Genomic DNA, 17,316 nt, shown 5'->3' on the forward strand with positions numbered 1-17,316 from the left:
AATTGACTGTATTTTACGGATGTCTAAAATCACGGTGAAGCAGTTGTAGTCAATTCATAATCTCGCGATAAAAATAACTCGGCTGCCTGAAGCTGCGGCTCGGTGGTCTGTGAATGCATGGTTTCCATCCATAAATCCCGACTTGAAGCGGGTAACTGTCTATAGAAGGAGTCTTTCAACCTGTTTTGCTATTACATTTTTTTTTTTGTACTTTTGAAATTATGGGCGTGGTCGTGGAAACAATATCCCCCGGCGATGGTGAGTGAATGTGCCCGCTTGGTTGTGGTTTGATGCGGGGTGGAAGCGCTGCGGAGGGCGGTGTTGGGGCTCAGCGGTTCCTCAGGAATGTGATTCAGAGTTCACAAGAGGATTTCAGAGTAAAAATACTGCAGATAAATCTTTATTTACAGCCATTTTTGGGTAAATATCGCAACTCCCATAATGCTCAGCGAGAGAATTTGATTAAACTTTATTCAAAAAGCTTCTTTTTTCCAACATTTCTGCACACATGTTCACTTTCAACATTAAAATGTATAGACCTTTTGTTATCTGTTAAAACAGCAGTTTATTTAGTTGAAAACACAAAACATGTTCCAATCTGAGAATATAAAAAAACCTATTGTTTTATTTTGACTAAAGGCTTAAAAACAGGATTTGTGCTTTGAAATTCAGAAACATTCAAACAATAACTTTTGTTATTTTTTTTCTTTTAACAGGACGAACATTTCCAAAGAAAGGCCAAACATGCGTGGTTCATTACATAGGTAACTGCTTGCTCCTTTTCTCTCTCTTCATCTTCTAGCCATCCTGAATTCAGACATCCTTCCTGTCTCCACGCTGGAGGAGGGAAATCTGATTTCATTTTGCCCTCCTTAGAATAATATCTGCAGCACAACCTCGCTGTAGTCTGCTCTCACAATGAGTCCAGACTTTTCCAGCAGCATGGGTCTATTTAGACATATTTAAATGTAACGCCTGTTGGAAACACCTGCATTGGAAATTGCAACTGGATGCGTGTCAAATACTCCTGTGGTTTCACGAAATGTTACCATATTTACATAAAAAGATGTTGAGAATTTTTATTAGCAATACAATAGTTAAAAAAATGGTTTCATTTGCACCTTAAGGGCATCTAATCCGACATAGATAGTCTGTCCCCTATAGGGTTAGGCAGCGCAGGCAACTAGGTCAGACTGAAAGTAAACAAAACCCAGTTTGCAGGACATGTGTCAACCATCTGATCATTTAGGTAAGACTTTCTGTTTTGGGGATGCAAATGCTTTCTGCATGTCTGGTATGTTTAGGAGCTGATTTGGATCGGTAAAACTTTTTTCTTATGGCTTGAAAATCAGCTGATGTGACCACAGAAATGAGCTGGGATTGAGCGGCTGCAGTAAGAAACTGTTATAACATCTCAGATTATGTCAGCATTTAATCCGTTTGTCTCTCTGGGCCTTGTTTTTAGGATTCACATGATCTTCATCATTTGTTTTTTTTGTTCTAGACTGGGAGTTGAGAGTAGTAATCGACTAGAGTGAACATCAGGTCAGAAAAGGTCTCAGCGGTTATAGGACTGAAAGGATTAAGCCTTTCTGTTTCACTTTTTTTTTGGTGCATTTTTTTATTTGATTCTAAGGGAAAACATAAAATAAAAGTTTTTTTTGGTCGTATTTTTAGGGGTCTGTTTTAAGCGGTCTCTTGTTTTATTTTTTTAGGGGTAATAATAGCAAAATTCAGAATTAGGCTGAAGAAATTGTTAAAATATATTCTGTAAAAATAATTGGAAAGTAAAGGGTTAGCTAAAGAATTCAATGATCTCTTGTTTGAAATCGGATGTGGAAAAACCGTTGTTTCAGTTGTGTAGCTCTTTTTGTTTGTTGTCGTATTGGGATGGATGGAACGGGGGCATCCGCCTTTTTGGTCCATTGTTGGGGAATTTCAATTAAAAACAAGCAACCAAGCACACAAAAATGGATCAGTTTTTATATAACACAGAAAACTCATAGAATTTAAAATTTGCATGACGACATTTTTGTTCAAAACAAGCATATTCGTATAAATTAGGAATGGAAACAAGCATGTATTCTGATTTATATCCACATTTTCTGCAAAAAGTTTTTAAATCAGTAGCTAGAAAAAACCAATTTATAGAAGCATCAAACTGCAGGGAATGCTGGGAAATGAGCGGGCCTCCATTAGCTTGCTTCAGTTAAACTGAAATCCTGTAGGATTTGAATGTCTTTAATCCTAATCTCTTGGATTTGATAGATTCCCCCCATAGTTTGGGGTTGCTGCAGGACTTGTGCGCAGCTCCTGGGCTCGTCGTCTGCATGCGTTGGCTGAGTGGCAGCTCTGACAGCTGCACTTCTGCCGTCTCAAGCTGCTCGCCGCGGACCGGCGCTCCGAAGTTCAACAGGAAACATGCTGAAGTTGAGGCCTCTAGATGTGTGACCCAGAAATAGAAGCACCGAATGTCAGGACTTGACGGGTTTCTTTTCCTGTCGCTGGTGTTCGCTGCATGGTTCTGCTTCAGGATTAGAGTTAAACTGATGCAAAACCCCAAACCGGGATTAGGGCTCCTCAACAGGCTCTTTGGGGGTTTCTCCATGCAGCCTGGCAGATAAGATACAAAATCAAATTTTTTATTACACAATTATTAGATGAGCCTCAGATTATTTTAGTTTTTCTGGATTATTGACAGACTAGGATTATTTTTGTGGTTTCCCAAACACTTCTTCTCCCACTTAGCCTTAAATCCAGACTGATTAGGACCTGCTTTCTGCAGCTGTGAGACGCAGCATCACACACAAGCCTGGCAGAAAGATGACTTTCCCTAGATCCCATTTCCTTCACGCTCATGCCTGGGGGGGAATCTGCTGGCAGACGAGGAGCAGAAGGGAATACAGTAGACAAGGAGGTAAAAATAACCCAGCGTGGCGAAGCGTTGCTCCCGCCCTACGGCAAATCCTCAGAGGAGGAGGAGGAAGTCTGGGAGCCTGGATGGGGAAGGCCTTGTTAGGGCTTCCACCCACGATTCTGCAGAACTCTAGAACACTTCCTTCATGTGCTAAAGGGGGTTAGAGCTTTGTTATGTGAGGATGATGCTACTTGTGTTAATGAATGCAGATTATAATCCAGTACAGATTAAAGAAGACCAGGTGTCCAAACTCATCCATTTAGCAATGACTCCCCCTCCCCAATAGTTTAGTTATTATTCTATATTAATGTGAAAGTTTCAAAAAGGTATTTTGCTTTGAAATTTTTGGTTTAAAACCAACGCAACAAGAGTTCCGACTCATTTTCCTTGAAATACGAAGCTTTTTTAGACTTTATTCACACTGTTTTGACCATGTCTTTGTTATTAACATTTTCATTTAGTCTATACATGTTTAATATTTTGTTATAAAACATAAACACCGTTTGATATCTAATATTTTCTTTTACATTTGCAATAAAAAAAGACAAAGTTAACTACTCAGAATGGAGTTTTTTGGTCAATTTCTGGTTGATTTTAAAAAAGAATTGAGGAATTTAATGAAATGCATCTGGAAAGTAGAAAAAAAAAAGGAGCTGGACCCTGGACTGTGAAGGCTTTTTTCCGTATTTAACTTCTGTGCAAAACCACGCAGGGATGCTCCTTTTAGCAAACCAAAAATGGACTGAGTGCAGCGTCTGACTCCTGCTGCTGCTGTGTCAACAGTCCAGCAGAAGATTCTCTGTGTGTTCAACATTTGGGGCTTTGGAGGCGGGTTTTGAGCGTCTTTACAGGAACTAAACCCGACTTTCCGTGATCATTCTGACTCCACGATCGGGGATAAATGCGCCCAAGAGGTTCTTGGACTTATAACAGGAATAAAGAAGAAGAATATATATCAACAACAGTGTTGATATAAATAACACTGAAAAAGACGGAGCCTAAAAATAGGAAAAAGAACATTAATCTGAAGAGGAAAATCACTAGAAAGTTGTCAGATACATTTTAACCTTACAAGAAAATTTATAATCTGATATTAAAATCTAGAAAAGAGGAGTTTGACACAAGCATTCAAAAAAGTGAAAAGTAAAATGGAATTATACGAATTGAATGTTCTATAGCCCAATAATACGGTAGGTATTTTTTTGTTACTTCTAAGCAAATGGTTTGTATTGTTTGAGGTTTATTAACTTAATTGTAGTTTATTATGATGACAGAGAAAACAGTGTAATATGTGGAAATGACTCTTTTTAGAACAAAATGTGAACAAAATCTTTGCACAAGTTGGTTCATCCTAATAAATCCTCATCAGATTTTAAACTAGGACTCATTCTAACCCCAAATTACGGCGTAAAATTCGTTTTTTGAGGCTTAAATTGAATTTTTCTATTGTTAAGAATTTGGAATAAATTTCTGGATCCTAGCTCTGATTTTAAGACAGTCCTGGAACGGTGTAAAACACCGAGAAGTTCAAACCTGATTAAATATCTTGAATGTTTAAAAACATTCAAGTTTGAAATCGTTGCAAGGATCAAATCCTTTGCAGGGAAGTTATTCCTTTATGAGCTGCCATTGAAAATAGCTTAACAGTGAATTTAATAAAGGACTGTGTGACAGCTTTCAAATGAAGGGGGATTTTATTATTATTTTTTATTTCCCTTTTATTGATTAACTTCTAAACAGGACAAAAATCAAATATATAGTCTTAAAAATGAACTAAAAAACCCGCTGCCGTCTTCTATCAGGGGCGAGTCCTGCAGTGCTTCTCCTTTTTTCCGTGTGGTCTAGACGCGTCCTGACAATGGCCTAGTTCACTGTTAAAAATAAAGCTCTGAATCAGGCCAGTGCTTCCTGATTTGACTTGTTCATCCCAGTAATTCAAGGAAACTGATGAAGACACCTCTCCAGAAGAACTCGCTGTGCGTTTGCAGCAAAGAATCTGGTAAATAAAATAGTAAAAGTGTTTATCGTTTATTTTTGCAGGCATGTTACAGAACGGAAAAAAGTTCGACTCCTCCCGGGACAGGAACAAGCCTTTTAAGTTCAAGATTGGACGGATGGAGGTCATAAAAGGCTGGGAGGAAGGAGTTGCACAAGTAAGAGTTTGATCTTTAGATTCCTAAAGTTTCTGGGGCGTTTTTACTCTTTTTGTGTATTTTCATAGCAACACTTGCAGGGAAACTGAGAACCTCTTCTCCTAAGTTATTGCTCTGTGTTCTTTTCCCATTCCCTGCCCTCAGATGAGCCTCGGTCAAAGAGCCAAAATCACCTGCACACCTGATATGGCGTACGGCGCCACCGGCCATCCCGGGGTCATCCCACCAAACGCCACCCTCGTTTTTGACGTGGAGCTGCTCAAGCTGGAGTGAAGCCTGCAACAGAAAAACGCTAAAGGTTGTTTCAGTGAGGGGGCCACACCTGGTTGCCACCTCCTTTATTTTGATCTCTACGGTCCTCTAACTCAGCATTTACATGTGTCCTGTGCTGCTTTGTTGCCATCCTGTCCTTATAGATTTTGCTACAAAGAAACCCCAAGACTTTTACACCATTTTTGATTTCTTCATCTTAATCGAAACAAACTGCCTTACCAAATGATGAATGGAAGAGGACATGTATTCAAGATACAACATCTCTGCTCTGTATATTACCTGGGCATTATACACACAACTGTTTGCATTGTCACTTTGATAAAGTGTTGTCCTGCTGAATGCTCTGAATGACCTTTAGTTTATTTTATAAATTTTATGCACATTTGCGGCAAGTGTACCCGATCAACTTCAACCCAATACTGTACAGCACTCAAGCCAATATGACCTAAATAAAAGTGGGGTGTACTGTGTTGAGAAGTCTGGGTCCTGTTTTTATTTTAAGATGAATCAAATCGCATTTCCAGTACATATATTCTCCAAAAGTATAACTTAAAACATGAAGGAAAATATCAAAACGATACAAACTTAGGTTTTGGAAATTAAGATTTAGAAAATGAGAAGCCTAATGGGACAATGTATAGACTATTATGACTTTGTTGTTTTGGTGCCTTAAAGCTTTTATTCTTTGATTCTTTTGTGATTATGTGAATAATTATAATATGTAATAATCTATGCATATAATATAGTAAGTTTAGTGGTGGGAAAAAAAATACAATTTGTCTTCTACCTACTCCTTTTTGAGCAATTTATCAACCATTTTATTTAAGTTTTTGATTTTTTTGCTTGAAAGTAAAAGGAAAATAGAAGGCAGTTTAATAGACACAGTATTATTGAACTTTAATCACAAACAGCAGTTTAGAATCAATATACTTTTTTCTAAGTTATAAAAAGTTCTTCCTTTATTTGTTTTTGCACATTAATTACCTTCTCTTGTTCAAATTTCTAATGATATGGTATCAACTCATATCTATGATGTCACTGGAGGTTAAAAAAAAGGCAATTCAAACAATAAAAAACAATAAAATAAAAGCTAAAATAAAGATGAAAAATATAAAATATAGAAATAAAATAGGGATCTGCCTATTAGAAGAAATAAATAAATAAAAAACTAAATAGCCTTATTGCTATCATATAATTAAAGACCCAATATATATATATTTTAGTTTCTTTAAAAACATTTATTGAAAGGGATTTTACTCATTTCTTTTTCTACCTCTTATGCTTATAATGTTTATCAAATGTGTAATTAGCTTTATGTATTAGAAAAATAAACTTCTGTAAAACGGAAGTAGTTCTTTACTTCCGGTGACGCAGGTCAAAGGTGATGCCGTGTGACCACAGCACGGGATTGGTCGATCGCAGTGTGCTTACAGTTCATTGGACAGGAAAACGCACGCCTTCTACCAACTCGAATAAGAAAAAAACAAAACAAGCTACAAGGTCAGAATATTGTTATATATTTTTTTATTTTAAAGCGATGTTTTGCAAATAAGAAATTTATTAGTTTGCGTACTGGTTTTTGTGTTGTTTTTTAAGCTAAACTACGGTTCTTGTTGACTAAAGTAAGTAGAGTTAGCAGACTAGCTTTAGCCCTCACGGGTTAGTTTTTCTTATTGCTTGTCTTTTATTTTTTTGTCTTTTAGTTTTTGTGTCATTTCTTTTATAGCCAAGTCTCTAAATGTATTACTGTTGGTAATGTTGTCACATGTTGTTGTATTTTTTGGACGCAGTTTGTCATAATGTTGTATATTCGGGGAGCAAACGCTTCACAAATCATGATAATACACTTCTTTGCAAGCTACATTTTTATTGTTAGCACATTTTAAGCATCTAAAATTATTTAGGTAGCTTTGTAATATTATTATTTCGATTTTTCATTAAAATATACAAAATACAACACCATCTCTGGAAAATGTAAGCAGATATTCCTATTTGTAACAATCAAAAACAGGAAGTGTATAAATATTCCAACCAATGTTTTATAAATAGTAGTAATGATGTCTTTTTGAGCAGAAATGATGGCTCGTTCACTTGAATGGTGGGATGACCTTATGGGTCATGTCCCTATGTCATGACCTTATGACCCTCCCTGTAATTTCAGGTCATCTCTGAGCCGGCAGTAAGTATGCTGTCTGCACACAAAGCATGTGCAGCACTAGCCGCCCGCCGCCTGCTTCAAGCCTCCGCCTCCTCGTCCCACACACGCCACCGTCTCATCCACACGTCCTCGTCGCATCGGGACAGATCCCAGCTGCATCCGGAGTGGGCCAGCCTGGCTAAGAAACAGCTGAAAGGAAAGAACCCAGAGGATCTAATATGGCGCACACCTGAGGGAATCAGCATCAAGCCGGTGTACACTCAGGCTGACTCAGAGGGACGTGCTGATGAACTGCCGGGAACGTTTCCCTACACTAGAGGGCCCTATCCCACAATGTACACATACAGACCATGGACAATCAGGCAGTATGCTGGCTTTAGCACCGTGGAGGAGAGCAACAAATTCTATAAAGATAACATTAAAGGTATATTGTTTTCATATAACACAAATATTGGAATTAGATATTTTAATCTGCATTTTGGGTCCCATTGTTGTGTCTAAAATATGAATTGTATGATTCTAGTTTGTTTCTTAAAGGTATTTAAATAGTCTTCACTTAAAGGATGGGCATTGTATAATTTTTTTTTAAAGTAAATAAAATATTCATAGTAAGTGCAAACTGCCCTGTTTCGGGGGTATTAATCTCAATAATTGTGTGTCTACTTTCATGTTTTATTTAACGAAACCTTAAAAATAGAAGAAATATTTCTAAATATTCCCATATTTTGAAGATTGTATTTAAAGTAAAGCAGTCCAAATTAAATTGACATCTTTTGGTTTTGTCGTTTCAGCCGGCCAGCAGGGCCTCTCCGTGGCTTTTGACCTCCCAACTCACCGTGGTTACGACTCGGACAACCCCAGAGTCCACGGGGATGTGGGCATGGCCGGAGTAGCCATAGACTCGGTGGAGGACATGAAGCTGCTCTTTGATGAAATCCCTCTGGAGAAGATGTCCGTGTCGATGACCATGAACGGCGCCGTCATCCCAGTTCTGGCCATGTTTATCGTGACTGGAGAGGAGCAGGGCGTTCCCAAAGAGAAGCTAACCGGCACTATTCAAAATGACATTTTAAAAGAATTCATGGTACGCAACACGTATATCTTCCCTCCGGAACCTTCCATGCATGCCATAGCCGACATCTTTGCTTATACCTCCAAGGTAAGCAGCACTTTTGATTTTGTACCTTTTATAATGTTATCATAAATGTAAAAAACGATGTTTCTTGATCCAAGAACATGCCCAAGTTCAACTCCATCTCCATCAGTGGCTACCACCTTCAGGAGGCCGGGGCGGATGCCATCCTGGAGCTGGCCTACACTATCGCCAACGGGCTGGAGTATTGCCGGACGGGACTGAAAGCAGGTTTAACCATCGACGAATTTGCCCCAAGGTACCAAAAATTAAGCAAAACGCCAATGAGTGCAAACATATGCTTAGAAGTGGATGTATGTTGAATCATCAAATATACAGACCAGTTTTTTTCAACCTTTTTGAACCAAGTTACACTTTTTCCTTCATAAAAATATCTCCAACTGAGACTATTAAAAGACCCACTTCAATAAAAAAAAATGTGTTTTTGGTTTTTGTGGCATTCTCCTCATGATGGAGGACATTCATAAAGAACATCAAGCGTAAAATTGCATCTCTGAGGATTTCTTTTTATTCAAATTGTTGTGAATCAGGAGCAGACGATCAGCAGAGCCGATCTGTCTGCTTCTCAGACCAGTTGGACTTTTTTTCTTTAACACTGATCGTCTCAGATTGCTCTTGTGAAATGTTTCAGTCAAAAGGTTTTTGGTTTTAACACAGACATGTCTGCTATGAATATGTGTCCAGATGATGCAACGCACTGGCAGTGGTATAACATTTTATAGTTATGAAAAATGCTGAAAAAGTCATGCGTTTTCAGTGATTTTCCACTGCCAATTTTGCTTTTACTCACCGTTAATCTGCCAAGCTCTTTTATTCGAATTTGCTCCACATCACACAGAGCATCTAAGGAAATAGCATCTGAGTTGGTAGAAAACATGCGACTCCACAAAAACAGCAGCTTTTAATGCATCAGGGTTCTCAAACTTAAACCTCAGGACCATCGCTTCAGTCCTTGACCTTTCCCTGCTGATCAGGACTCGCATACACTTATTATCTTCCTAATAATTGGTTTCTTAGACTTTGTTCAGCCTGACTCTGATCTGACCTTTACATTTACGTGGGAGAAACTCCTTTTTATCATATAAAATTAAATAAAATCACAAACAATATGACTGAATGAAGAAACAATAGCAATAAAACGTAAAAGCAATAAAATAATAAAACTAACAAGCTGGCCCACTAGATCCGCTCACTGGAGTTCAAAGCCTTAGTAAGAAGTTGAGTTTATAAAAGTGTCTTCATATTCCTGATGGTTCTGGCAGACCTCACAGAAAAGGAGAGAGCGTTCCAGAGTTTAGGAGCTGCAACTGAAAAGTCCCCGTCGATTTTACTCATTTTAGAACTTTTTGTTGTGGATTCTTTTTCACATATATACTAGATTAGTTCCTATTACTCTTTGCAATATTTAATGTCGTTTTTGATATAAAGTTAAAAGCTTTTCCATGTTGAAACTGAGGATATGTTCTAAATACTTTATGTTTTAACGTTAAACTAAAAAGTAAGTGAAGTGCTGTTATATATTTATGCAGCTGTTGGGTAACAGCTTTACTCAGATCATCTTTGGATCCATTTATAGTATTCCTGGTGGTCTTTTATTTAGGGGTATTTTAAATTTTCTAGGACATAGTTTCTGCAGAGCGGCAGGAGTTCATTAGAAATTCACCTGTGAGTTGTGGGCGGGACCAATGTGCATATTTTTTCACAAAAACTGCTTTTTCCCCCTCTGCTGCTGATTCACTATGATTTGAATAAAGAAATACAAATTTAAGCTTAATTTTCTTTATACATCATGAGAAAAATGCCTCAAAAAGACAGTTTTCATTAGAGTGGGTCTTTGAAAGATTCCCATAAGGGTTTACATTTTATGTTAATTCATAAATACAATTATTACTATAAGGATGTTTAAAAAAGGATGTATTTTTGAATTTTTCTGTCAGATTGTCGTTCTTCTGGGGCATCGGGATGAATTTCTACATGGAAATAGCCAAGCTGAGAGCCGCCCGGAGGCTGTGGGCCACACTCCTTAAAGAAAACTTCCAGCCCAAGATTTCCAAGTCCCTCCTCCTGCGAACACACTGCCAGACGTCGGGCTGGTCGCTGACAGAGCAGGTAAATGCTAATCCGCACATCAAGTCCGACAGGAAGACGACAGAAGCCCTCAGGACTCCGCCTTTTTCACCGTAGGATCCGTACAACAATGTAATCCGCACAGTGATCGAGGGCATGGCCGCCGTGTTCGGGGGCACGCAGTCCCTCCACACCAACTCCTTTGACGAGGCGCTGGGCCTTCCGACGGTGAAGAGCGCTCGCATCGCCAGGAACACCCAGATTATCATCCAGGAGGAGTCGGGAATCCCCAAAGTGGCCGACCCCTGGGGGGGCTCGCACATGATGGAAACTCTCACCGATGACGTTTATGATGCAGCGCTCAAGGTTTGTCCTTTCCCAAAGCATGATGGGAGATTTAGTGTCTGTACGAGAAAGAAATTCTACCGATGACATCACAGCAGGCAAAACAACAAAAAAAAAATCAAAAGAAATCTCTTATGGGGTTAAAAAAAATATATTTCCAAACCCACTAACAAAACCACAACACATGGGTCAGGGAGAAATTTTGAAATTATTATGGGATGGCCACAGGACCTGTAGGTTGGCAGCCGATTTGTGGCAATTTTTCCATTTTCCCACAATATGCAAAAGAAAACTTGTGTTTGAGTGATTTTCACTAAATATCTCTCACATGCCGACAGGTTAAGTCTACAGCCAAAGTTTTGTTGACCTTTGACCTTGTGGAGAGGTCGCCAACCTAGATTTTCTGGAAGAAGAAAAAAGAATCACGTTTTAGTACCTTCTACAAATTTAATCTTCACTTTGTGTTTTTTGATCTATCGCCTCCTGACTCCTCCAGCATCTTTGGGAAGCTAATTCCATAAAAAGGTTGGCTTTAGTTTGTAGATTTTAAAACCGCGTAAGAGACCGCTTAATACCTTTCTTTTTAAATCTTTTTTTTTTTTTTTTTTTTCTTCCTTTTCTTTTAAAGTAAATTTTATGTTGATTATTTCTATGATGTATTGTGATTTTAATGCACTTTTCTGTTTTGTGAAGCACCTTGAATTACTTTGTGTACGAATTGTGCTATACAAATAAACTTGCCTTGCCTTGCCTAATACATAAATCCCTGGCACAAGCTGAACAAAAAGATCTGAGTACATTAGGAATGTGGTTGACAAAATCTTTTCATTCCAAAAGTTTACTTTTGCATATTATTGCTCATACAACGCCGCTCACAGCTTTAATGATCCCTTCTCTGAAAAACATTCTCTCGTCTTGTTACCCTGTCCTTGGAAAAAGTCCCACAAAAGCCTTTTTTGGTGTAAAGTGAGGTGAATTTCTCTCTTTCTGAATGTTGTTTTCCATAGTTCATTAAAGAGATCGAGGAGATGGGGGGCATGGCCAAAGCCGTGGCAGAGGGCATTCCTAAACTCCGCATTGAGGAGTGTGCTGCACGAAGACAGGCCCGCATCGACTCAGGTACCACCGAAAACTAGATGTGCCTCTTTTCCATCTCTAGTCTTCTCATTTTCTAGATCTAGGTCATCTCATTCAGCATCCGGGAGTCTCCTCCATTTATTTTCCCTCAGAAACACAGTCTGAGTGAGGGATTCGTGCTGCAGAAACAGTTCAAACAGACAGCGGTTTGATGGAAATGTAATTTTAAAATGCTCTTTTTCCTGCAGACTCTGATTAAGTTACTTTTTAATGTTTTAAAATGACGGGCGCAGACGAGGCCTAAAGCAAATTTGGCATCACAGCCCATAAAGCTGTTATTAATTAATATTTGCTTTTGCAAGCCCAAGGCTTTTTTTGTACGACATCTGGATCCATTATGGTTTCCATTACTCGCTTGACTTTTGCAAAAGACGCTTTATTTTAAATATTTTCACTTCAAACTGTAATAATTTCAAATCTTTCCGCAGTTTTTCTTTTGTGAAAACAGGAAGCTTTTACTGCAACGTATACTTTTTATGTGTAATATAAATGTAAAGCCTACTTAGATGTATAATATTTCTATATTTTTTTGTTTTTGCAACACTAAAGATAATAGTTAAATGCTTAAAAGGAGCTGCTTTTTTTTTACCCTTTTATCATGAAAACTTCCTTAAATATTAAATATTTACTCCCTCTGGTGGTCACGATGGAAAGTGCAGCTATAAAAGCTTTCCAAGTACACAAACGTGTTTCTGGTGCTTCATACAAGCCTTTCACACAAAACATGAAATGCATTTAAGGAATGGTTTTTCCAACAGCAACGACGTTCAGTACACGACTACATTCATTTGAAGGAAGCCTGAACCTGCTGTCGAGCACGGAGGTGGAGGAATGATTGTTGGGGCTTTGCAGCTTGATGTCATTTCTCCCCCCAAAACCCTGATATGTCATTACATTTAATAAGTAATATGAAAACTAATTTTCTTCTGAAACATGATTATGATTTGGCACGTCCAGAATCTGTCCCTCGAGCTACGTTTTTTTCCCTTTAAATGTAGTTTGACTCTTTTTTTTTTTTTGTTAGGAAGTGAAGTCATTGTCGGAGTGAACAAGTACCGTCTGGAGAAAGAGGAGACGGTGGAGGTGCTGGCGATAGATAACACGGTCGTACGTCAGAAACAGATTGAGAAGCTCAAAAAGGTCAGTGCCGCTTTTGCCTGTAGGTCTCTGCAAGTTTAAAAAGGTTATGGTACTCGAACAAGATCTTCTAGATCTTTGTAAAATAATTAGATTAAAAAAAAATGTAATTAGATTTTATTATTTAAAAGATTCTTGGAACCAGCTGGCATCAGATATGAGGCTCCATCATGTAGTTTTTTTTTAAACCAGAACAAACTAACTTGTGTACTAAGATTTCTGTAAGTTGTTCATAATTTCTGGTTCTTTAAGGTCCAAAAATATAAAGTGTCAGCAAGTTTTAATGCTGCTTCTGTCTGATTTCCTTCAGGTGAGGGAAAGTCGAGACCCGGAGGCTGCGAGGAGCTGTCTGGCGGCCATCGAGGAGTGCGCTCGGACCAGGGAGGGGAACCTTTTGGCCCTGGCTGTGGAGGCGGCTCGAGCCAGGTCAGAACGGCGCTCTCTAAATGTTGAGTTTAACTCCAAAGATTGTCCTTCATTCACTCTTTTTAGCACACAGACAGACCTTTTTCTATTTGAAAAGATTGAAATGCTCTTTTAGTTTGGAGCCAAATCCTTATTTTATATACTGGTATAACATTTCTGTTAGTAACCTAACATAAATAATTAGCTTAGTTGGAAATTTATATTTTTTGGTTGCTTAAATATTTATGCAATCAATATATTATCTAGTAAATTGTTCATTTAGTCACAAACTAGTTCATTACGGCCTTGTTTCTTCAAAGGTTGCTACCATAATTTTGGGTGATTACTTGATTCTGATTGGCTGCAAGGTTTCCATTAAAAGTGATGAATAAAAAACAAGTTCAGGTCAAATACCCAGAATGTTCTTTATTTTTGCACTGGCCTAAACACCATTTATACATACATTTATGAATAATTTTATGATTAATTAATAAAATAAATAATGTTTCTTTCTTTGAGTCACATCCCTGGCCAAACTATGCTAAATACTGCAACGTATACACTTCACTAATTGATTTAATTTAATAATATTTATGTAATACTTGTTTCTGTTGTAAGTGACCATGGTAGAGGCGGGAAAATGTCCGACGAGGCGTCCGTTAACAGAAATAAATGGACGCCGGTTCACGCTTCCAAGTCGTCCAATCACTTTACTTAAATCCCTCTAAGCTGGAATGACTCGAACCCGTCCATCTTCTTTCTGTTGAAGATGCTCTGTTGGAGAAATCACTGATGCCATGAAGAGAGTGTTTGGGGAACACAAGGCCAGCACACGGATGGTGAGCGGAGCGTATCGCAGCGAGTTCGGAGAACACGAAGAGATCGCCGTGGTCCACAACAGGTACAAAGGCCGAGCGCCAGGCGCTTTGGCGAATCTCATACTGAAGAGGCTTTGAACCGTCGCTTTTGCATCCGTAGAGTCGTAGAGTTCAAGAGGCACGAGGGCAGGAACCCTCGACTACTCGTGGCAAAAATGGGGCAGGACGGTCACGACCGGGGAGCAAAGGTCATCGCTACGGGTTTTGCAGACCTGGGGTTTGACGTGGACATCGGACCGCTCTTTCAGGTCAGAGTTTCTGCTCTTTTCTTATTACATTTCAGAATGTTGTAGGATTGAGCAGAGTGCATTAGGTTACACCAATATTTAACTGCTTGACTGGTTCAGCAGGAGCCCCAGACTCCACATCTCTGTGTCGCTGGTTTTCCTAGAAAATGTTGCCTTTCAGCGAGTGAGCAGTTGTGTTTATTTTACACATTAAAGAGTTTGCAAAATGAAATCACCTCCAGACACAAGTTCATCTTCAATGTGCTGTTGATGCTTACAGCCATGGATTGTTTGGGGGGAAAAAAAAGCTGTCAGCCTCTGGTGAGGAGAAAATAGAACAACAAAAAAAGCTAGCGAGGTTTATCAAGTGTATTTTAGTGGAACTACTTCTGCTTCCAGTCAGCCTCCAGGTAAATGCACTGAAAAATAGAGGAAGTGCGACAGATTTTCTTGCAGAAATGGGATGTTTCCTCCTTTTCATGTGGGGTTTTCGATCCGGCAGACCCCTCTTGAGGTTGCCCAGCAGGCCGTTGATGCGGACGTCCACTGTGTCGGCATCAGCACGCTGGCTGCCGGACACAAAACTCTGGTCCCGGAGCTCATCAAGGAGCTGCGGAAGCTCAACAGACCCGATATCCTCGTCATATGTGGAGGTGTCATCCCGCCACAGGTAACCGTGACGCGTGTTCCAGCAACCACCTCCAAGGAAAAGTCTATGCAAACGCACGTTTCAGGGTTGTGAATTCAAGACTCGTGTTCTACGCAGGATTTTCAGGCTCCACGTACAAAACATGCTTTTTTTCTGCCTGCCGAACCTCTTCCAACTGTAGGGACGTGCGCTAGAATCCAAGCATGTTCTTGAATGCACAGCGCATGCATGGTGTATACACAACCACGCCCTGGTACTACGTCTGTACCTAAAAAATGACTGCTCCTAGCTTTTTAAAGAACTGTTTTATTTTAAATTTGCAATTTAGGCAGAAAATGAGAATAAATGAGTCTAATTCAAATAGTTACATTTAGAAATCCTCTTTTTTTTCGGTCTAAACTTGAACTCTTTTTCTTGAACGTGATGACTGAGGCCTTTCGGGGGTAAAAAGCATGGATCTAACCCGCTTCTCCTCACCAACGCAGGACTACGAGTTCCTGTATCGGAGCGGCGTGTGCGCCATCTTCGGTCCGGGAACCAGAATCCCACAAGCTGCCGTTGAGGTCATAGACAGCATCGAGAAAAGCCTGGAAAGCATGCGGCAAGCCATGTGAAAACCAACCAGAGGGGAAAAAGTCAAGTCTGGACAAAACGTTTCCTCATTCTTTGTTTTCTTTAAAAAAAACAAAACCTTATAATGTTAATATTTTTAGCAACAATATCCCTAGCTTTGATCATGACGTGGGTTTTCTGTTATACTGTCATGTCTCAGACATTTTGGGTTTACTTTAATGCTAGAAATATCTACTGAACTGAATAATCGCATTGATCTAATGTTTGCCGATCAGCACTTCCCCACGAGCTCTGAATGTGTCTTTTTCTAATCCACCATTTCATGTAAGTGTCTTTAATGAAAAATTGTTACATAAATCAAAACTTATGTGAGCAAAAATCCTCACCTCTTGTTTGTGTGTCTTTCAGTCGACGACCTTGTCTTTTTTTCCCCCCTAGTACCCAGTGAAAATGAATTTTGTGCATAGCAAACCTTGACCTTTGACCTCGGTAAGAAGCAGCCACCTTGAATTTTCTAAAGAAAAAGAAAAAACATTTACCTTTAGTACCTTCTGCTAATTCAAAGCCCTCAGTTTCAACCTATTGCGTCATGGCTCCTCGATCGTTACAAGGAAGAAATTCAGAAGATTTTGAATGGTGTTAGCGTGGCGTGCTAGCAAAAGTGGTGTTCCCCGTATTGCTCGCACGTTTATTTTTTTTCTTACCGGAATATTGTGAAACTTTGATCCACAAAATACTTAACTCAAGCTGAACAAAACGATAGAACACATGATGTGAACATATTAGGAATGTGGGCGGGGTTAACAGAAAACCTTTGTTGCCAAGGAAATCCAAAAATATACTTTTTCAGATTCTTATAAAAATTGCTCAGATTAATTTGTCACCCCAAGGCGACCAAGAAATACAATGGTTGCTATGGAGATAAAACCAACAGAAAAGCCGCCATTCAAAAAATAAATAGTGTTTTTTTTGTGACATGCAGCTCTGACCGGGGGTAGAAGGGGAGAGCGTGGGGCACGTATCCGCCGCTCATCAGCCTATAAGGGGCGAGTAGCAGCTACAACGGTTTCGATTATAATTTTTGACCGTCCGCATAAAGATGTGTGTGAATGTGCATTTTTCAGCAACAGTTTTCCCGTATGCAGGACTTTATTCAGTCTTGAAACATGACAAATAAATTGTGCAGTTAAACATGCTCTTATTTTAAGAGCGCTACATTCACACAAAAAAAAAAAATACTGCCA

The 17,316-nt window shown here is 39.1% G+C and overlaps 2 protein-coding genes across 4 annotated transcripts; both read left to right on the plus strand.

Moving 5' to 3' along the window:
* The first annotated feature begins 74 nt into the window (after window positions 1-74).
* fkbp1b (FK506 binding protein 1B) lies at window positions 75-5,820 on the plus strand. 2 transcript variants are annotated; one of them, XM_023952985.1, is made up of 5 exons: window positions 92-258; window positions 717-764; window positions 4,958-5,070; window positions 5,215-5,368; window positions 5,487-5,820. In XM_023952985.1, exons 1-4 carry the CDS (start codon window positions 222-224, stop codon window positions 5,341-5,343), a joined length of 327 nt encoding a protein of 108 aa, XP_023808753.1. In that variant the 5' UTR covers window positions 92-221; the 3' UTR covers window positions 5,344-5,368; window positions 5,487-5,820. The 2 variants fall into 2 exon arrangements, with proteins under 2 accessions (XP_004083389.1, XP_023808753.1); XM_004083341.4 differs by having other exon boundaries at window positions 75-258; window positions 5,215-5,820.
* An 896-nt stretch (window positions 5,821-6,716) lies between these two features.
* On the plus strand, window positions 6,717-16,457 carry mut (methylmalonyl-CoA mutase). 2 transcript variants are annotated; one of them, XM_004083340.4, is made up of 13 exons: window positions 6,717-6,843; window positions 7,505-7,925; window positions 8,293-8,660; window positions 8,735-8,892; window positions 10,592-10,763; window positions 10,839-11,087; window positions 12,074-12,185; window positions 13,228-13,343; window positions 13,651-13,766; window positions 14,515-14,646; window positions 14,724-14,871; window positions 15,353-15,520; window positions 15,985-16,457. In XM_004083340.4, exons 2-13 carry the CDS (start codon window positions 7,529-7,531, stop codon window positions 16,111-16,113), a joined length of 2,265 nt encoding a protein of 754 aa, XP_004083388.1. In that variant the 5' UTR covers window positions 6,717-6,843; window positions 7,505-7,528; the 3' UTR covers window positions 16,114-16,457. The 2 variants fall into 2 exon arrangements, with proteins under 2 accessions (XP_004083388.1, XP_011489746.1); XM_011491444.2 differs by lacking the exon at window positions 6,717-6,843 and adding an exon at window positions 6,850-6,965.
* Window positions 16,458-17,316: the final 859 nt, after the last annotated feature.

Source organism: Oryzias latipes, chromosome 24 (genome assembly GCF_002234675.1).
Source record: "Oryzias latipes chromosome 24, ASM223467v1".
NCBI classification, from domain to species: Eukaryota; Metazoa; Chordata; class Actinopteri; order Beloniformes; family Adrianichthyidae; genus Oryzias; species Oryzias latipes.

Coding starts and splice junctions, on each gene's coding strand:
- fkbp1b (XM_004083341.4), top strand. CDS start 222: ATGGGCGTGGTCGTGGAAACAATATCCCCCGGCGATG. Junction 259..716: donor AACAATATCCCCCGGCGATG/GTGAGTGAATGT, acceptor TTCTTTTAACAG/GACGAACATTTCCAAAGAAA. Junction 5,071..5,214: donor GGGAGGAAGGAGTTGCACAA/GTAAGAGTTTGA, acceptor CCCTGCCCTCAG/ATGAGCCTCGGTCAAAGAGC.
- mut (XM_004083340.4), top strand. CDS start 7,529: ATGCTGTCTGCACACAAAGCATGTGCAGCACTAGCCGCCCGCCGCCTG. Junction 8,661..8,734: donor TCTTTGCTTATACCTCCAAG/GTAAGCAGCACT, acceptor TCTTGATCCAAG/AACATGCCCAAGTTCAACTC. Junction 8,893..10,591: donor ATCGACGAATTTGCCCCAAG/GTACCAAAAATT, acceptor TTTTTCTGTCAG/ATTGTCGTTCTTCTGGGGCA.